The 21,633-nt window shown below is 41.1% G+C and overlaps 2 protein-coding genes across 5 annotated transcripts in view; both read left to right on the forward strand.

Annotated features, from left to right (window-relative positions):
- The window catches only part of LOC110486324 (interleukin-21 receptor), a 30,622-nt gene extending 14,198 nt beyond the window's left edge, over window positions 1-16,424 (forward strand). For both annotated transcript variants that reach the window (XM_021557836.2, XM_021557835.2), the window contains exons 5-9: window positions 204-346; window positions 454-625; window positions 779-869; window positions 1,494-1,587; window positions 14,515-16,424. In XM_021557836.2, the coding sequence (XP_021413511.1) occupies window positions 204-346; window positions 454-625; window positions 779-869; window positions 1,494-1,587; window positions 14,515-15,201 (1,187 nt within the window). In that variant the 3' untranslated portion in view covers window positions 15,202-16,424. The remainder of the gene's footprint in view (window positions 1-203; window positions 347-453; window positions 626-778; window positions 870-1,493; window positions 1,588-14,514) is intronic.
- A 2,126-nt stretch (window positions 16,425-18,550) lies between these two features.
- Window positions 18,551-21,587, forward strand: LOC110486326. 3 transcript variants are annotated; one of them, XR_005035765.1, is made up of 7 exons: window positions 18,551-18,624; window positions 18,734-18,823; window positions 18,918-19,050; window positions 19,226-19,695; window positions 19,786-20,254; window positions 20,365-20,449; window positions 20,551-21,587. XR_005035765.1 is itself a non-coding variant. In XM_036942620.1 (3 exons), the coding sequence occupies exons 2-3, from the start codon at window positions 20,366-20,368 to the stop codon at window positions 21,082-21,084; spliced, it is 618 nt and encodes a 205-aa protein (XP_036798515.1). In that variant the 5' UTR covers window positions 20,142-20,254; window position 20,365; the 3' UTR covers window positions 21,085-21,587. The 3 variants fall into 3 exon arrangements, 1 of the variants encoding a protein (XP_036798515.1); XR_005035764.1 differs by having other exon boundaries at window positions 18,734-19,050; XM_036942620.1 differs by lacking the exons at window positions 18,551-18,624; window positions 18,734-18,823; window positions 18,918-19,050; window positions 19,226-19,695 and having other exon boundaries at window positions 20,142-20,254.
- Window positions 21,588-21,633: the final 46 nt, after the last annotated feature.

The following is a 21,633-nucleotide window of genomic DNA, read 5'->3' on the forward strand; positions in this document are numbered from 1 at the left end:
ACTTTGCACAGCTTTGAAATGACAGTGTTGAACAGTCTTTACAATGAGGATTATTATGTGATGTGGACTGTGCGTCCTGGGTTCTTATGTATCACCCGCTTTGAAAGCTAATATGGTACAAATGATTGAGCTTTGTGCACTTGAATCCATACCTTTTTCATATAATGGTTCCAACCCAAGCTTCTCGGCCTTTTCTTCCATAGTGAAGCCGCAGCATCCAGTCAATGTACAAGTGACAGAGAACATTGACAGCTACAACGTCACTTGGCAGATGGATCAAAACATTTACCTTGATGAATCCCTCATGTACAGGGTGCGGATTACAACAAATAATAACTATATAAAGGTAAAAAAATATATTTGCTATGTTACATGTTTCCAATAAAATATTACAGTATGTGAAAGACCAGGTCCCCCAAACTGTTAAATATACGTTTTTCTTTTGACCTACAGGATCCAGTCTATTACCCTGTAAGAGAGGACCAGAGGTACCTAGTGCTAAACAGCCTTCAACTGCAACCAGGAACTGAGTATGTGGCGAATGTCCAGGCCTCAGTGAACCCTGCGAGTTACTACCAAGGTCCCTGGAGTGAATGGAGCTCCACCGTAGAATGGAGGACTACAGGTACATGAATGCAGCAAGTTTAGTTTTGACTGATCTGCGTTACATGCTTTTCCTGAATATATTTGATTTGGACTTAATTTTTCAGGTTATAGTAATGTATGAAGTGGAGTAAAATGTCTCTCTCTCTCTCTACACTATGTGTATTTTTTACAGAAGGGGATGATAAGTTATGGTGGCAGTGGCCCGTTTTACTGACCATTCTCCCCTGTTTGATCCTGTGCTGCCTGTGCTACCTCTTTAAAATGTGAGTATGCCTTATTTTTGATCCTTCAGGTAACAGTAAGTGTTTGTGTTTGCTAAACATTTTTTATCAGACACCAACTTGTATCCTCAATTTCTTCAGGTCTGCCAATAAATGAAATGTTCTAGCCTGGTCACTATCATATGTGCTACATCCAACTTCTCTGACTTTCGTCAGATGCCTTGAACAAACAACAGTTGGCTAAAGCACAAATTGATCTGTGACCAGGCTAGAAATGTTCAGCCTCTTGGTGTTTTTACAGAAAGCGTGAATACACTATACACTTTCCTGGCATAACCTCCCACATACACAGAAACCACAGCTGATGCTCTTTACTTGCAGATACAGGAAGTCAGAGCTGCTTCTACATTATCATTATACCAAACCTAACCCATGATAGCACGGTGGTTAGGTTTGCTTCTACATTATTATTAGTAATCCACTTACCCTATAAAACATATTATAACATCTGCATAGAGAGAAATTCCATCTTCCCAGAAATGAAAAGTGAAAGAGTATTTGTGAAAAGCAGAACTATTCAGGTCATGTCACTTTCACATATTCACATATAATTTCCTTTGTGAAAACAACCTGTTTGTCACTTGCCTCTACATCTCTTCCCTGCAGATTGTGGCCGAAGAGGCTACACTTGATGAACTATTCCCCAAGCCCAGAGGACTTTTTCAAGCCTCTCTACCACACATATGGAGGGGATTTTAAGGTAAAAATACAGGCAAAACAAAAATAACTCATTGCGTCTGTGGGACTTGTTCTAAACCCCTTCAGCAGGTGTTGCCGATAGGGGGAACTTCAGCATGGCCAAAAATGGGACTTTCCCATAATCAAATCCCACAATGACTACACATATGAGGGGGGCATTATAATGACTCAGTCTGCAGGGGCTTCAAGGGCTTGTTTTTCAACTCACATGTGGGTAGATGCTCAGTAGACATTGAGCTTACGTTCTACATCAGAGCAGTTCACCCCCCAATGGAAAATACCACAGGTAGAAATCTAAACTCAGATGTTTGCTAGGGTTATATTTAAATATTTCCCACTTAGAGTATTTTATAAATATTCCAGAAAGGTAACCACTTGTCTTTTTTAGATTTGCCTTTTTTATATTATTTACAAAACAATTGACACTCTTATGAAGGGGTAATATCCACTATGCTTAGTGAATACTAAAAACATGTCATTTTTAAATGTAAAATGTATTGCCTTTTAATTTGGCATGAATACAACCAGTCATGATGTTTTCATCTGATTAACCAGGTTTGTATCCAACGTTTTGACGCGGGTAAAGTACGTCAGATACAAAAGTAATGACAGGCCTGATGGAAACTGTAAACTTTCCACATGTCGACCAAACAAAATATGTGTCGGTAAATTGAATTATGCGAGAAATTTCGGTGGAAACGCTTTTATGCGCAAATATTGATATAATAACCATAATTTCGAAGTAAACTTGGAGTCACGCGATGACACGTTGTGCGTTCCTCAAACTATGACTTTTCGGGAAAACATGCACTTTTAGTTGATTAAACTACAGATTAAATACATTATGATTAACTTCACATGGTGGTGAAAGTGCTTTTTTAAAAATAATCTCGCTCTTTTGTCCATATAATCTCATAATGTAGGCTATACGTGCGCTCTAGCCAACAGCGCGCAGATAGCGCGGTGAGTTGTTCCCAAACTGTGGGGGAACTCAGTCCAGCTTTCAATTTACTCTTGAAAGCTGTTATAGTAGAATGCACAAGGAATAATTTCGAAAATGGGTAGTGCATCATCAGTTTTCCTCTTGTCATGTCAGTCATTGCATACCTTAGAGAGATATTTATAACGTGTTATAAATGTCCATATAAACTAGCCCATGTCAGCTGTTTTTTTTAGCCCATATATTTTGTAGCAATGTTCGAGTCACTCAAATATCACGTGCATACATATTAGACATGGCAAAATGTATAGAATTGCAAGAAAATTTGCTTTAAAACTGCTAAATGCTCTCTGCAACCCATGACAAAATGTGTAGAATTTCAGGAAATAAAGACGGGTATGAACAGTTTGTGTCATGAACAGTGCTTGTGCCCAAAGAAATAGACGTGGGGTGCGCGGGATGTTCCCCAGTGCTGGATGGGGTGGGGTACTGAGTGAAAACGTTTGGGAACCCCTGGGCTAGAGCGCACGTGTCAATACCAGAGAGGGCACACAATATTTAAATGTTTTTGTCATTTAGCAGACACTCTTATCCAGAGTTATTTACAGGAGCAATTATGGTTAAGTGCGTTACTCAAGGGTACATCGACCGATTTTTCAAGTAGAAGATTTGGGGATTCGAACCAGTAACTTTTCGGTTACTGGCCCAACGCTCTTAACCGCTAGGCTACCTGACACAAATTATCACACAAATTATTTTGTGAGAAAACCATGAGTTGAAAATACGATGGCAACCCATTTTAACTTATTTGTATGTGCACTACACCATCACGCACATCCTTTTATAGGTAACAAGTAATTTTGATGGAAACACATCTCTAGCGGGAAAATGCGCATATTTGTTTTATGTGGATTCTTTGATATTCGCATGAAGATCTGTTGCCAATTCCTTCAAAAAGTAGGCTACTTGTGCACGTTTGTCCACAAAAATAATAACAGCATCCAAGCAATGCACTGTGCACCCGCCATTTGAAAATGGAAAGAGACATCTGTTAGGCTACAAAACACCAAAAAGTGCAATGACATTCAGGGGTTGTCATATTAGGTATACTCTTGTAGCCTGATGCGTCTTGCTGCCCACGCGCGTTTCAGTCTCAGCCTCCGCCAGTCATCTCTGCCTTGGCAAAATGTCATTGTTCACGTCGAACCACACAGCATTTTGGAGCGTATACCACACTTTTTTAATTAAATTCGCTCAGACAAGCGGCAACGATCGATTCTGGTGTAATAGCCTACAGTTTTCTTGCCATCTTCATTTAAATTATTGTGATGGGCTCATGTTTTACCGGTATGGCGTAATGCCACTATTTATTTTGCTGGTACTCTACCCGACCATGGCGGCTTACTTTCACCCATGACTATAATTATATCCTGATGAAGGAAACAAATGTGTTGGTAAAAAATATTAAAATATCAACAGCCTCTGTCACCTAGCTCTAAAGTGTACACCCAGTACCGTTTATCATCAGGGGCCTCATTTATCAACTGTGTACATTTCTTATTAAATTATTGCAGAGGTGGAGGTTCTAGGATTTGTGCATGCAACAAAATATATGCATGTTTTCATTGATAAATCAGAGCCATATTATATTTGTGAACTCGGGAACGAGCGCTACAATCCCACCTGGAAAAAGCCCTTCATTAACTTTTTATGGTGACAGAAATAGGAAAATTTGCTGTATGATTTGGAAATGTTGTAACTGGGCCATGTCCGTTTCTACAAGAAAGCACAATAGCACATTTGATAACATTTCTGTGGAGGTGTAGGCAGAATGTTTTAACTTCCCAGACATGCCACTATGCAAATCTTATGCCATTAGTAACCCTTAGTGCAATCCATATAGCTTTTTAAAATTATTTTTGTATTGTGAAAAGTACAGTGCCTTCAGAAAATATTCACAGGCCTTGACTTTTTCCACATTTTGTTGTGTTACAGTCGGAATTTAAAATTGATTAAATTGAGAGATTTTTCTTCACTGGCCTACACACAATAACCCATAATATCAAAGTGGAATTATGTTTTTCGATTTTCTTTTTACAAATTAATTCAAAATGAAAATCTGAAATGTCTTGAGTCAAAAAGTATTCAACCTACTTGTTGTGACAATAATAAATAAGTTCAGGAGTAAGGATGCGCTGAACAAGTCACATAATAAGTTGCATGGACTCAGTAGTGTTTAACATGATTTTCGATTGTCTCTGTACCCCAAACATATAATGAATTATCTGTAAGGTCCCTCAGTGAGCAGTGAATTTCAAACACAGATATAATCACAAAGACCAGGGAGGTTTTCCAATGCCTCGCAAAAGGCACCTATTGTTAGATGTGTAAAACAAAAGGCAGACATTAAATATCCCTCTGAGCATGGTGAAGTTATTAATTACACTTTGGATGGTGTATCAATACACCCAGTCACTACAAAGACACAGGCATCCTTTCTAACTCAGTTGCAGGAGAGGAACAGCTCAGGGATTTCACCATGAGGCCAATGGCGACTTTAAAACAATTACAGAGTTTAATGGCTGTGATGAGACAAAACTGAGGATGGATCAACAACATTGTATACTCCACAATACTAGCCTAATTGACAGAGTGAAAAGAAGGAAGCCTGTACAAAATACAAATATTCCAAAACATGCATCCTGTTTGCAACAAGGCACTAAAGTAACACTGCAAAGAAATTGGCAAAGCAATTCACTTTTTGTCCTTATTACAAAAGTGTTATGTTTGGGGCAAATCCAGTACAACACATTACTGAGAACCACTCTCCATATTTTCAAGCATAGTGGTGGCTGCATCATGTTATGGGTATGCTTGTAATCAAAGGGCGGGGGAGTTTTTCAGGATAAAAAAGAAACGGAATGGAGCTGAGCACAGGCAAAATCTTAGAGGAAACCTGGTTCAGTCTGCTTTCCACCAGACAATGGGAGAGGAATTCACTGTTCAGCAGGACAATAACCTAAAACACAAGGCTAAATCAACACTGGAGTTGCTTACCAAGAAGGCAGTGATGTTCCTGAGTGGCCAAGTTAAAATGGAGACTTAAATCTACTTGAAAATATATGGCAAGACCTGAAAATGGTTGCCTAGCAATGACCAATAAACAATTTGACAGAGCTTAAAGAATTTTGAAAATAATCATGGGGAAATGTTGCACAATCAAGGTGTGGAAAGACTCACAGCTGTAATCACACAGTTGATAAACGAGGCCCCTGATGATAGAAGCACCTTTGGCGGCGATTACAGTATTAACTCAGGAGTGTAAATGATATATTTATGTGTTTTAATTTATACATTTGTTTAATTTTTTTAATTCTGAAAACGTGTTTTACCTTTTTCATTATGAGGCATTATGTGTAGATGGTTGAGTAAAACATATTTGATCAATTTAGAATTCAGGCTGTAACAACAAAATGTGGAATAAATCAAGGGATATAAATACTTTCTGTTTGTGAAAAAGTATGTTTTATTGTTAACATACAGTGTTGTGCCTATAATAAAATTAAGACTTTAACCCCTATTTCTCAGCCCCGATATCTATGTACAGTGCCTTGCGAAAGTATTCGGCCCCCTTGAACTTTGCGACCTTTTGCCACATTTCAGGCTTCAAACATAAAGATATAAAACTGTATTTTTTTGTGAAGAATCAACAACAAGTGGGACACAATCATGAAGTGGAACGACATTTATTGGATATTTCAAACTTTTTTAACAAATCAAAAACTGAAAAATTGGGCGTGCAAAATTATTCAGCCCCTTTAAGTTAATACTTTGTAGCGCCACCTTTTGCTGCGATTACAGCTGTAAGTCGCTTGGGGTATGTCTCTATCAGTTTTGCACATCGAGAGACTGACATTTTTTCCCATTCCTCCTTGCAAAACAGCTCGAGCTCAGTGAGGTTGGATGGAGAGCATTTGTGAACAGCAGTTTTCAGTTCTTTCCACAGATTCTCAATTGGATTCAGGTCTGGACTTTGACTTGGCCATTCTAACACCTGGATATGTTTATTTTTGAACCATTCCATTGTAGATTTTGCTTTATGTTTTGGATCATTGTCTTGTTGGAAGACAAATCTCCGTCCCAGTCTCAGGTCTTTTGCAGACTCCATCAGGTTTTCTTCCAGAATGGTCCTGTATTTGGCTCCATCCATCTTCCCATCAATTTTAACCATCTTCCCTGTCCCTGCTGAAGAAAAGCAGGCCCAAACCATGATGCCTCCACCACCATGTTTGACAGTGGGGATGGTGTGTTCAGCTGTGTTGCTTTTATGCTAAACATAACGTTTTGCATTGTTGCCAAAAAGTTCAATTTCGGTTTCATCTGACCAGAGCACCTTCTTCCACATGTTTGGTGTGTCTCCCAGGTGGCTTGTGGCAAACTTTAAACGACACTTTTTATGGATATCTTTAAGAAATGGCTTTCTTCTTGCCACTCTTCCATAAAGGCCAGATTTGTGCAATATACGACTGATTGTTGTCCTATGGACAGAGTCTCCCACCTCAGCTGTAGATCTCTGCAGTTCATCCAGAGTGATCATGGGCCTCTTGGCTGCATCTCTGATCAGTCTTCTCCTTGTATGAGCTGAAAGTTTAGAGGGACGGCCAGGTCTTGGTAGATTTGCAGTGGTCTGATACTCCTTCCATTTCAATATTATCGCTTGCACAGTGCTCCTTGGGATGTTTAAAGCTTGGGAAATCTTTTTGTATCCAAATCCGGCTTTAAACTTCTTCACAACAGTATCTCGGACCTGCCTGGTGTGTTCCTTGTTCTTCATGATGCTCTCTGCGCTTTTAACGGACCTCTGAGACTATCACAGTGCAGGTGCATTTATACGGAGACTTGATTACACACAGGTGGATTGTATTTATCATCATTAGTCATTTAGGTCAACATTGGATCATTCAGAGATCCTCACGGAACTTCTGGAGAGAGTTTGCTGCACTGAAAGTAAAGGGGCTGAATAATTTTGCACGCCCAATTTTTCAGTGTTTGATTTGTTAAAAAAGTTTGAAATATCCAATAAATGTCGTTCCACTTCATGATTGTGTCCCACTTGTTGTTGATTCTTCACAAAAAAATACAGTTTTATATCTTTATGTTTGAAGCCTGAAATGTGGCAAAAGGTCGCAAAGTTCAAGGGGGCCGAATACTTTCGCAAGGCACTGTACCTCAACCCACTAACCCCACACACACCTACACCCAGTTACCCACACACCTCGGTCCTGTTACCCCAATGCCCTTACCCTAAGACCCATATGCCAATACCCTAATATTGATACAATTAAGCCCCGGTGCACATGTATCCTTGCCCTATAAGCCCTATTTCTTACCCCTAGACCGCAGTTCCTTTGCCAAAATACCTCATCCTTGTTACCTGCTTATCACAGCCCTGTTCCCCACTTTGCCTAGGCCTGTATTCCCCAAGTATTCCACTAATGATTTCATAGATAAACTCATAATACAGTGGTATAACACGTGCCAAAACCTGTGGGCTGCCACTCCGGAAAAAAACAAACATAATTTGTATCATATTACAGTTTAAGTAATAATAAATTCAGAATGTGCATGGAAAAGAAAACAAAAAAGAAGTGGGTCTCCAAAAACTACCCCCACCCTCCCATTCCCCTGACCCCACCCAGATAACATGTCTCCATCCCACCTCCAAATACGATTATGATTCAAGCCCATATAATAAAGGTCAAAGAAACATAGTCGACATGTTGCTATGCTATCTCCTTGCTGACGGCAAATGTATCTGTTTTATCATTAGGCTATGTTTTTATGGTTTTATTAGCCAACCATTATTTTTTGGTGCATATGTACCTTTGATAAATGAGGCCCTGCTTGTTTCTCAACTCCAGTTACATCAACATCCAGTAGGGGGAAGTGATGTCCATGGGAAAATTAAAGCCATGCATAAAAAAAAACATTTTAGATAGGCCAACATTGAAGGAATATGTGTAGAGAGAGACATATATTCTGTGTCTGAAGTCAGTAAACAACCAATGGTGTCAAAACAAGTGCCTATTCAGAATGCCATTATCAATTTGTACTGGGCAGGGCTTTGGTGGGGCACAATGTGTACTTGTTCTGAGATCAGTCCGAAAGATCCCTTTTCATATCATCCAGAGTATAACAATTGCACGCACACACACACACACACACACACACACGATGATAAATCGTTTATGGGTAGATGTAAATCATCTTTTCACATAAAATTGTGAAAATGCAATTATTTGAAAAGAGCGCTGAAATCTTTTACTTCCTCTGTGGCTGCAGAGAGTCTGGAAGAACACCAGTAGCATTCTTGATACACACGGGAAACTGTTGTCTGTGAAAAATCCAGCAGCGTTGCAGTCCTTGACATACTCAAACCAGTGCGCCTGGCACCTACTACCATACCCCGTTCAAAGGCACTTAAATCTTTTGTCTTTCCCATTCACTCTCTGAATGGCACACATACACAATCCAAGTCTCAATTGTCACGAAGGCTTAAAAATCTTTCTTTAACTTGTCTCCTCTCTTTCATCTACACTGATTGAAGTGGATTTAACAGGTGACATTAATAAGGGATCATAGCTTTCACCTGGTCAGTCTGTCATGGAAAGAGCAGGTGTACCAAATGTTTTGGACGCTCCGTGGATAGTGTTCACGTTTGTATTCCTAGGCATTACGAATCAAGCTCCACAGAAACAGACATCTAACTGGAGCACACAGACAGTGGTGTAAAGTACTGGAGTACAAATACTTTAAAGTACTAAAGTTGTTTTTGGGGGTATCTTTACTTTACTATTTATATATTTTTGACAACTTTTATTTTTACTTCACTACATTCCGAAAGAAAATAATGTACTTTTTACTCCAGATATTTTCCCTGACACCCCAAAGTACTCGTTACATTTTGTAAGCTTAGCAGGACAGGAAAATGGTTCAATTCACGCACTTATCAAGAGAATATCCCTGGTCATCCCTACTGCCTCTGATCTGGTGGACTCACTAAATACACATGCTTCGTTTGTAAATTAATTGTTGGAGTGTGCCCCTGGTTATCCAAAAATAAATTAAAACAACTAGAAAATTCACCAATAAACGAAAAAGTATGACATTTGTATAACTATATTGTTTGCATTTTAATGTAGGCCATGTCGAGATGTTCAAATTAAACATATCTTATTTTGAAGTTCCTACCTTGTGTGATAAGACTAGTACAAATATGGGGCCGAGACCCCAACTTTGGGAACCACTGTACTAACCTCTCTCTCTGCTAGCTTCCCCTCTCTTCTCCACACCAATGTCTCAGTAGCATACTCTCTGTAAAGCAAAGTTATTATGATAATTTAGTAGCCTATATGTTGCTCCTGCTGAGGTAGGCTCCGTTTGACGTTAGCTTCTTACTTCAATCTGGCTAAATAATACTAGCCAGAGCACTTCAACGTTGGTTAGTGTTATCCTACCCTAACCTTAATCCTTACCGTAACTATTTTACATTTAAACTATAATGCGTTAGGGACGTCACAAAGATTCCGAATAGCATGGACTCTTCAAAGTTACTGCAATAGAAGTCTCTACCGGCACTTAGCCACCTGACTGACTATTTACCAGTTGTGCCCTCATTCTCCGAAAGTCGGTTTTGGTTTGTTTGGGGGATGTCTGTAGACACGGCAGGAGTCGCGGAACGGTTTAAAAATCGCCTTTTGTACGGCATCTCGCAAACACTGTCAGAAGCCGAGCAGCATCTCTAGTTTTGCCTACCTACTCAACTGAGCCGACTCCGAGTTTAGGTAGCTCGTTTCACGTCTCAGGCCATGGCTTGTTCCGCGAGAGGGTGGAGTTAACCGTTTGAGAGAGTGGTGAATGTGCTACTAAAAAGGCTAATCCGGGGGACGAAGGTGAACATAACGAACAATTATATGGCAAAGAGGCGGGCGCGATTAGAACTCGGTTAGATCAAGAATATAACGTAAACTCGTACATCGCCTTGGTCCGTACAATTGCCCTTTATTTTAGCGCCCCCAAAACGTAATACTTCCAGATCAACTGTAATGTCAATACCATTGTAAAGCACAATTTCTCCCCTTTCCAACAGAATCAATTACATGACCTAAACACTGCCCGTTTCTGCATAATTCAAGCAGGCAATGAGCCTGTGGGTCTTTCTGAAAATGTCGGGTGGGGAAGCGAAACTAATGCGTGATAGTGAGAAGGAGAGATGTCGTGTGGGAAAATAGTTTTTTTTCACTCGATCTGTCCAACTTATCACCTTATCGCCTCTAAAATGTAAATACAACACTATAAAGAGTTTATATAATGTGTCATTACATACCTATTTGAAGGTTTGTGTCGAATTTGAATCAGGTTTTTATGGCGGTGCTAAAGTGATCTTAGAAGTAAACAGTGGCTTTGAGAATGTTATCGCATGCAATGATGACGCAAAAATGACTAGGTATCCCCCTTACCCCGTCACTGTCAATTTCTTGTTTTTAAAGGATGAAAGAAGTGCTACACTTGGTGGAGAGAGATTGTAAGGCAGAAATAGTTGCTTTATGCGTGCTGTACGTTACAACATGACACGTCTAAATGTTAGGAAGGGTCCGTTTTTTCAACTTTTCTCCAATACTATAGAGCCGTTACCATGTCGATCAATGCTTGAATAGAAACCTAGTTCACACCCCCGATTTTGAAGTCAACACAGTCACTACAGTCCCATTAGTTTTCTTTGTAGCCTCGCTTGAATGTTGCGGTTGCGCACATTTGTACGGAATGGGGTGAGTTTACGTTAATCATCTTCATTTTTGTCATTTAGCAGACAATTCCAGAGCGACTTACATTTCAGAGTGCATACATTTCAAACTTTTTTTCTTCTCCTGCGTACTGGTCCCCCGTGGGAATCGAACCCATAACCCTGATGTTGCTATCGCCATGCTCTATCAACTGAGCTTTGATCAATGCTGGGAGCAATATTTACAGTGGGGAGAACAAGTAGTATTTGATACACTGCACCTATGATAGAAATTACAGACCTCTACATGCTTTGTAAGTAGGAAAACCTGCAAAATCGGCAGTGTATCAAATATTTGTTCTCCCCACTGTAGATGTGACTCATAATTGAGTTTCTTTATTGTGTACAAACTATATTGTAGTGACCTTAACCCAACACCTAGCGACCTCATCAAGAGGTTTGGACCTCTTCTTGTATTAGTTAAGGTGTTAGCTTGACAGTCACTGGACCTGGGTTTGAGTCCCAGTTGGGGCTACACCCTGAATTCGCTTCAGTGTACTCATACAGTGCCTTGCGAAAGTATTCGGCCCCCTTGAACTTTGCGACCTTTTTCCACATTTCAGGCTTCAAACATAAAGATATAAAACTGTATTTTTTTGTGAAGAATCAACAAGTGGGACACAATCATGAAGTGGAACGACATTTATTGGATATTTCAAACTTTTTTAACAAATCAAAAACTGAAAAATTGGGCGTGCAAAATTATTCAGCCCCTTTACTTTCAGTGCAGCAAACCCTCTCCAGAAGTTCAGTGAGGATCTCTGAATGATCCAATGTTGACCTAAATGACTAATGATGATAAATACAATCCACCTGTGTGTAATCAAGTCTCCGTATAAATGCACCTGCACTGTGATAGTCTCAGAGGTCCGTTAAAAGCGCAGAGAGCATCATGAAGAACAAGGAACACACCAGGCAGGTCCGAGATACTGTTGTGAAGAAGTTTAAAGCCGGATTTGGATACAAAAAGATTTCCCAAGCTTTAAACATCCCAAGGAGCACTGTGCAAGCGATAATATTGAAATGGAAGGAGTATCAGACCACTGCAAATCTACCAAGACCTGGCCGTCCCTCTAAACTTTCAGCTCATACAAGGAGAAGACTGATCAGAGATGCAGCCAAGAGGCCCATGATCACTCTGGATGAACTGCAGAGATCTACAGCTGGTGGGAGACTCTGTCCATAGGACAACAATCAGTCGTATATTGCACAAATCTGGCCTTTATGGAAGAGTGGCAAGAAGAAAGCCATTTCTTAAAGATATCCATAAAAAGTGTCGTTTAAAGTTTGCCACAAGCCACCTGGGAGACACACCAAACATGTGGAAGAAGGTGCTCTGGTCAGATGAAACCAAAATTGAACTTTTTGGCAACAATGCAAAACGTTATGTTTGGCGTAAAAGCAACACAGCTGAACACACCATCCCCACTGTCAAACATGGTGGTGGCAGCATCATGGTTTGGGCCTGCTTTTCTTCAGCAGAGACAGGGAAGATGGTTAAAATTGATGGGAAGATGGATGGAGCCAAATACAGGACCATTCTGGAAGAAAACCTGATGGAGTCTGCAAAAGACCTGAGACTGGGACGGAGATTTGTCTTCCAACAAGACAATGATCCAAAACATAAAGCAAAATCTACAATGGAATGGTTCAAAAATAAACATATCCAGGTGTTAGAATGGCCAAGTCAAAGTCCAGACCTAAATCCAATCGAGAATCTGTGGAAAGAACTGAAAACTGCTGTTCACAAATGCTCTCCATCCAACCTCACTGAGCTCGAGCTGTTTTGCAAGGAGGAATGGGAAAAGATTTCAGTCTCTCGATGTGCAAAACTGATAGAGACATACCCCAAGCGACTTACAGCTGTAATCGCAGCAAAAGGTGGCGCTACAAAGTATTAACTTAAGGGGGCTGAATAATTTTGCACGGCCAATTTTCAGTTTTTGATTTGTTAAAAAAGTTTGAAATATCCAATAAATGTCGTTCCACTTCATGATTGTGTCCCACTTGTTGTTGATTCTTCACAAAAAAATACAGTTTTATATCTTTATGTTTGAAGCCTGAAATGTGGCAAAAGGTCGCAAAGTTCAAGGGGGCCGAATACTTTCGCAAGGCACTGTATGCAATTATGGCCGTGTCCATGACAGTCACATCATTTCAAAAGATTTAGCAGGCAGGAAAAAGCTAATGAAAGATAAACCAGAGTTACTGGAACCTGTGAAAACATCCTCTTGCAGCAGCCCACAGATATAAGACACTGATCTTGCCCGCACTACAAGAACTGTAGATTGGTATCTTCACTTCTCTGCCACACACGAGACACATTAGATCGTATTCCTGCTCAAACTAATGTAAACCTAAACTAATCTGTTTTTCTATGGTGCCCTTTCACTAAGCAGTATACACTTCTCTGAACTGCACAGATGTTCTGTGAGAAGTTCAAAGTCATGAGGATGTCCACAGGGGTTTGGTTATAGTTGAGGAGCATGACAGAGCTGTATTAACTATGCTAACTACAGTCAGGTATACTAACTACAGTCAGGTAGATGTCTTAAAGCATAAGCTCAATGTCAGTGATGAACGCACATAAAGCAAGTCCCTGATTATATAGTATAAAAATTACTTCACAGCAAATTACATTATATAAAGAACGCATTTTGTCAATATGACAAGCACAGTCAGGTAGATGTTTTTTAAATGCCCTCTCTCTTTAGCTGTCTGACAGCTGTTAGTGGTGCAGTATGGCCACTTACTGCTGTCTTTTCAGATGAAAAACAGTGATTAGATTCTGCTGAATTGCTCTTCACCCAGATAAGGTATTTTTCGTGAAAAAACTTGTCCATTCATATCTGTGGGCAACATCTTGCTCTAGGATTCAGAGTTGTATGAAATAACTGCCATCAGTTTCATAAACATTTCTAAATGTTAAAAAATAAAATAGGTAATTCTTTCTGTGATTGATCTTCATATTGACGACGGAGGTGATAAGCTCTCATTCAACCTTTTGCAACCAAGTGTAGCTCAGTTGGTGGAGCATGGCGCTTGCAAATCCAGATGACCAATACGTAAAAAATGTAAGCATGCATGACTAAGTCGCCTTGTACCTATTGCTCCTTAATCATCAATTTTCTCATTATTTTTTGCAGAAATGGGTTGGACCTGTCTTCGTCTTCAGTGAGCTGGATCCCTTGGAGAAAAACCCATCTACACAGATGATGACTGAGAAGCAGCTAGACACCCTCGGGCTGTCCAGGCTGACTGTGGAGGAAGACGGCAGCAGTGGGGACCAGGGCACCTGTCACTCTGCTGGACACATCTCCATTGATACTGTGATGGTGTCTGGGGAGGAAGGAGCTTTGTCAGGGAATTCTTGGGTGACATACAAGTGCAGCCAAGGTGGGGAAAGCTTCTCCCAATATACTGGAGGCAGCAAAGGAGGTATAGACAGTGAGACGGAGGGCCCTCTTGGTGCTGGGGCAGAAGATGAAGGAGGGTTAACTGGGCAGAGTGGAAGATGGGCATCAACGGGCCTGCCTGCTATGAAGTGGCAGCTCCAGCTACAGGCCCGCAACTATCAACCAGAGCAGATTTCATTGGACTCAGAGGACGGCTACCCTCCATTGGTGCTGGATCTGGACAGTGTGGACACCATTGACAGCGGAGTCTTTGTTGAGTCGGACTGTAGCAGCCCTGTGAACTCTAACTTTGAGTCTGAGGAGCAGATAGACTCTGGTTTACTGAGTGGGGTAGGCAGTTCCCCTTCTGAATATGTCAAACAGTGGGTAAGGGGTAACACTATGCAAGAGGACTTAACCAAGAACAGGACGATGTGAGTTCTCCGTCACCACCTCTGTCACTGACAGTGCTCCAGCATATTTGTAAAATTCCGTACTTTCCCTGGCATAGGTATATTGTTCATATTGTCATCATGTTTTTTTTTTTTAAGTGGAGTACGAATGATTTCTTCCCAACATAAAAATGGTTTATCGTCGTACTACAATAATATTGTTTGACAGTAGTTGTCATGTTGCGTTATGTAAATAGATGTAGATTACTCATTTTGGCCTTCCCAGGCCTAGATTTTGGCCTTCATGTAATTAATCACTTTTTACGGCTTAATTTCTCATGCAAATTCCCCGTAGAAAGGGTATTGTTTTTATATAATGTTTGTCATCTAATGTTTCTTATGTTTGTGACAATGGATCCAATTGAGGAGTTTGAATTAATGTTCAATCGCTTGTTAATTCTTTAAAGGGACAATCTGCAGTTGCTAACTAGTTACTTAACTATATAAACTCATTTATTCTTGAAGAATATAACTTTTAAATGCCCCATGAGCTTAGTTCAACTGTCGTACCCAATCAGAAACCAAAATATAAGCTTGTTTTTACTGGAAACAAAAGCTGTATAGCCTCAAAATATGCTTAAAGTTTTGATATATTGGTAATTCCTTGTATCAATAGTGCCGCCTATGAATTTATGAGTGGTTACATTTCTCCAGGCCCATCCCTCAGCTATTACCAAAACAGAAACGGGTGGCTTTGTTATTGTTTCAACTAACGATTGCCCATTTAAAGTTTTTAAAAAATCCTCAAATGCACGATGAAGTCCCACAGTGGTCAAAACAATCTTAATAAGTAATGGGAGCTTTCCAACATATTATATTAGTCTCCTTTTTCTGTACGATACAAAAATGCATCAGAACACAGATTTAGGTCTGCTTTAATGCAGTTCTGTCATTGTATGAAAATTAAATAGACCATTTCTCTTTACAATTTTCATTTGCTGATAAGAAATTATAGCTATGTGGGGTAGTAAACGAAAGCTTGGCAGCGGTAGGCTACATCTGATAAATTGACTCGCCACTAGGTATCGAATTCTATAATCTAGATATTGCCATTGCACTGTTATCACAATGAGTTAAACCACTGTCTAGTTTCCATAAACAATCTTTGAGAAGGGTGAAACAGATTGATTTGACTGCACTGAAGAGTGATAAAATATATTTTTATATGAATTTCAGGAATATTATAATAAACTATAACTTAGTTCATCCTATTCATGATGCTTGAGTATGTGTTACACCTTGACCTTAGTATTCTTTGTTTTCTTTATTATTTTGGTTAGGTCAGGGTGTGACATGGGTGATGTATGTGTTTTTTGGCCCTGTCTAGGGGTTTTGTATGTCTATGGTTGTTTACTAGTCTAGGTGTTATGTATGTCTATGGTTGCCTAGATTGGTTCTCAATTAGAGGCAGCTGTTTATCGTTGTCTCTGATTGGGATCCATATTTAGGCAGCCATATTCCTTGGGGTATTTTGTGGGTTATTGTCTATGTGTTAGTTGCCTGTGTCTGCACATATCATATATAGCGTCACGTTTGTTTGTTTAAGTGTTCTTCGTCTTATTAAAGAAGATGTATTCATCTCACGCTGCGCCTTGGTCTCATCCATTCAACGAACGTGACAGAATAACCCACCATAAAAGGACCAAGCAGCGTGAATGGGAGGAACAGCGCTTAATGGAGAAATGAACCCGGGAGAAGGATGAGTGGGTAACAACCTGGGAGGAGATTGAGAGGTGGTCGATCGATCCAGGGAGAGTGCAAGAGCCTGCATGGGATTCTTTGGAACAGTGCGAGGAGGGATACAGGAGAATGGAGGAACGGCGAAGATATAAAGGTACACGGCTAGCACGGAAGCCCGAGAGGCGGCCCCAATATTTGTTTTTGGGGGGGGGGCACACGAGGAGATTGGTTGAGTCAGGAGGGAGACCCAAGCCAACTCCCCGTGCTTACAGTGGGGAGCGTGTAATGCAGAGATGTGCTATTCTAGCCCGGTGCGCTCTATTCCAGCTCCTCGCATTGGCCGGGCTAGAATGAGCATCCAGCCAGGAAGGACGGTGCCGGCTCAGCCCTCCTGGTCACCAGTATACCTCTTTGGACCAGGATATCCTGCGCCGGCTTTGCGTACTGTGAGTCTGCACAGCCCAGTGCGTCCTGTGCCAGCTCCCTGCATTTGCAGGGCGAGTATAAACATCCAGCCAGGACGGGTTGTGTCAGCTCTACACTCCATACCTCCAGTACGCCTCCATAGCCCAGTACGTCCTGTGCCTGCTCCCCACACTCGCCATGAGGTGTGTGTCCCCAGCCCGGTACCACCAGTACCGGCACCACGCACCAGGCCTACAGTGCGTCTCGCCAGTCCAGAGCGTCCGGCGACAGTACCCAGTCCAGAGCGTCCGGCGACAGTACCCAGTCCAGAGCAGACCGGAACCTACAGCGACGGGCCGCAGTCCGGAACCTACAGCGACGGGCCGCAGTCCGGAACCTACCGCGACGGGCCGCAGTCCGGAACCTACCGCGACAGGCCGCAGTCCGGATCCGCCAGGGTCTCCCTCCAGCCCGGATCCGCCAGGGTCTCCCTCCAGCCTGGATCCGCCAGGGTCTCCCTCCAGCCCGGATCCGCCAGGGTCTCCCTCCAGCCCGGATCCGCCAGGGTCTCCCTCCAGCCCGGATCCGCCAGGGTCTCCCTCCAGCCCGGATCCGCCAGGGTCTCCCTCCAGTCCGGATCCGCCAGGGTCTCCCTCCAGTCCGGAGGCACCACTCACTCCAGACTCGACCATCAGTCTAGTGGCAGTACCCCCCCCCCCCCCCCCCCCCCCCTGACCTTAGTATTCTTTGTTTTCTTTATTATTTTGGTTAGGTCAGGGTGTGACATGGGTGATGTATGTGTTTTGTCCCTGTCTAGGGGTTTTGTTTGTCTGTTTATCGTTGTCTCTGGGAACCATATTTAGGCAGACAATTTCCTTGGGTATTTCGTGGGTTATTGTCTGTGTTAGTTGCCTGTGTCTGCACTTATCATATATAGCGTCATGTTTGTTTAAGTGTTCTTCATCTTATTAAAGAAGATGTATTCATCTTGCGCTGCGCCTTGGTCTCATCCATTCAACGAACGTGACAGTATGACTTATACACCAACACAAAACACTTTCTTTTTTTTTTTTGCAAGAGTGCAATGTGAAATAGAAAATATTAGACATATGTTCATAAATGTCATGATGGGTTAATTTGAGCAATTAGATAGTAATCAACTTCGTCACAGAGGCACGAAGAAGGCGTGGAGAAGCGAACAGCTTTCATATGATAACAGGATGTGACTTCCTCTCATCACGTTATTATAGTGTTATGATGCTTGACTTCACTCACTCATTCATTCTCTCTGAGAGATGCCCTATCCACAAGACCCACGTACAAGGTAGTATGGACCTTTCTCAGAACTGTTTTCCATTGTGTACTTTCCACATTACGGTAAAATACATAATTTGCACGTTATACATGACTTATGCATGTTTTTCCTGGTTTAGCCCTACAGACTCATGCTAAGATGAAGCTTCTACTGGCACTTTGTGCAGTTTGGAACATCATCCAACTATCAGAGGGCTGTTCTTCTGGAAGTACTGTACAAGATTCCATTGTACTGTCCATTTTGTTCATGTTCAGATTTATGTCCAGGAGTAAAAGATCATAACAGGGTGTGTTTCTTCCCAGTAATGACAGATCGACTCGCCTGTGTATCTGATTATTGGTTTACAATTACCTGTACTTTGAACATCACTGACGAGCCTGCAGATGTCAACAACACCCACTACTGGTTGAATTTCATCTGGCCTGATGAAGCTGGGTGAGCCTTATTGTGTGATGACGGATTCTTATGTTATGAATCTCTTGGTTCTGTCCATTGCATGAAGTGGAGAGACAAATACGCAACATTAAATGAGAAAAAAATGATTATGCTGAGGATAAATAATTACTAATATCATTTGAATCACAAAAATCATGAACATTTTTTTCCACAGGAACACATTCAAATGTCCACTGGTGGAGATGGGGGACAGTTATGGTTGCACATTTGTGGCTGATTTTGATGAGAATGTAAGGTATAACAACGCTTCATTTAATAGCGTGGACTGTTTCAATGTACGTCTTTGTTATAACATTGACTGCCAATCAAACTATGATAACTTGACAGACTTCGAACCATCCAAAAATAGTAAGTTCCCTGTGAAGATTATATTGATTTGCAATTCATGGAAAATTGCATGAAATAATTATGATTGTGCAAAATATATTTTTCTATAGCTGACAAATAAGTGTAATGACTAACTCTTTGTCATCAGTTCAACCAACAGCTCCAAGTCATCTCGCTGTCCAGCGGACTTCAGAGGGTTACAAATGCACTTGGCAAAGTGGATATGAACACCATCCTTATTTAACAGAGTTCCATTACCAACTCTGCTTCTACAAATACCATGGCGATAAGGGCGAGGTAAAGTGCATTGTAATAGAAGTCATGTTTCAAGGTCTTGTTAAAGTCAATGGTTGTTTGATTAATTGTTTCCTGGATTTTTTTTCTCAGGTGTTTTGTGTGTCCCCTCAAAACAAATCTATTTTAATTGATAGATCTGGACTTAAGCCAGATACCACATATGTTCTGAAAGTGAGATCCGGGCTATATAAGTCCTCTGGATATAAAGGACAGTGGAGTCCGTGGAGTGCATTGGTGCAATTGAGGACTGATGCAAAGGAAGGTGGGAGAGATCTGCTTTGAAGACAAACTAGTTAAAGCATATACCACTCTTACCTATCCCCTCTTTGTTTTTGTCCCAAAATATGCTATGGAGAAACCATTTAGGCTGCGTTTAGACAGACCAATTAGTGGGGAAAATATTTGAATTTGGCTGCTTCTCTAAACACAGCCATTGATGCATATACTATGTTTCTCCTTCAGCAGAACCAACTATAGTCCTTGTCCTCAGCAAGTTTGTATTTCCAGGTTGTGTGATTGCTGGAGTTCTGTTGTTTGGATTTTACAACCCCACTATAAGGTAACGGTCTTCTTCAGAAACCCATACAAATACTTAGAAATTGTGTCATGAGAAAGCGAGGCTGATTTGGAAGCACACACACAAACAATTTATAATCATTTTTGCCATAGAATGAAGATAAAATCTTTCTATGATGTGCCAAGCCCAGCCCCTTTATTCCAACCTCTCTACAAAGATTATAACAGACATTTCCAGGTAAAGTCGACTAATTAATTATTTCCCCAAAGTGGTCCTCATAACATCTTCAAAATGGTCCCTGGGATAAAGTTTATACTTGAATAATTTTTTCTCTATAGGACTGGCTTGAGTCAGAGTGCAATATGATACCAACATACAAACCAGAAGCGTTCCTGACCATCGATACTTTGATTATTGAGGCCAAACCTATAGTAGAGGACCAGGACTGTTCAGCTACAACACCATATCCCCTAGCACAAGTTCACACTCCCTATGTTGGTCCCTCCGTGATGGACTGGGTCTGCAGTCACAGTCCAAATGGAAATGGTCCAGGGGACATCCCTTACACCCAGCTGCCCTGCTCTCCCCTAGAGCTCCAGTTTGGAGGGAAGGGCACCTCTTTCTCTCAGGACCCTTCGGTCACCTGCGAGGGGGACTCTGGATGCGAGGACTTAACACTCAGCCCAGACAGCAGCTTGCCTAATAGTCCTGTATCTAGTGAGCCAGAATGCACCTGTACTGATTACTGTATCCTACACGAAACCTCTAAAGGTTTTGTCCCCACTGTTGTGCCCAAAGAGGTCTCTACTCATCCCTTGAAGAGTTATTGCATAGAGGAACCAGATAAGGAGGAAACCTGTGCCACTGAGTGAAGTTACCAAATGTTACATCATATGCCAATAGGACAGACAGCCTACCTCTTGGGTTGTACAAATGTACTGAGCAAGGGGTGTTATAGTCTTTATAATTGCCTAAATGACATATGTTGTCTTACGATCATTTGCAGTTTCTTATTTGTAATTCTGATGTAGAATTGTGTATACTGTAATGAAGTGTGTTTTGTCTGTTTGAAATAATGTACATTTTTTAATTACTATATCAATTGTGTGATAGCTTAAATAGCTATTTTGGACCAGTTAATTTCATAATTTGTATGCACTGATGGCACTAGAGCCATTGATCCTTCAGTATGTGAGAACCACCAGAGGACGCTGCGACTCAACACTTGCTACTATCTATATGAGAAATTGGCGAGGTGCAGTTTCTTGGATGAACAATTTCAGCTATATGTAATATTTCGAAAGTAGTTTAATAACCCTGTAATTACTATGTCCTTTAATTTGTCTTGTATTACATACTTGTTCGCTATTGTAAATAAATTAATACATTGACGTATGGTTTGTGTCGTTTTCTATTTCGCA

Source organism: Oncorhynchus mykiss, chromosome 13 (assembly GCF_013265735.2).
Source record: "Oncorhynchus mykiss isolate Arlee chromosome 13, USDA_OmykA_1.1, whole genome shotgun sequence".
NCBI lineage: Eukaryota > Metazoa > Chordata > Actinopteri > Salmoniformes > Salmonidae > Oncorhynchus > Oncorhynchus mykiss.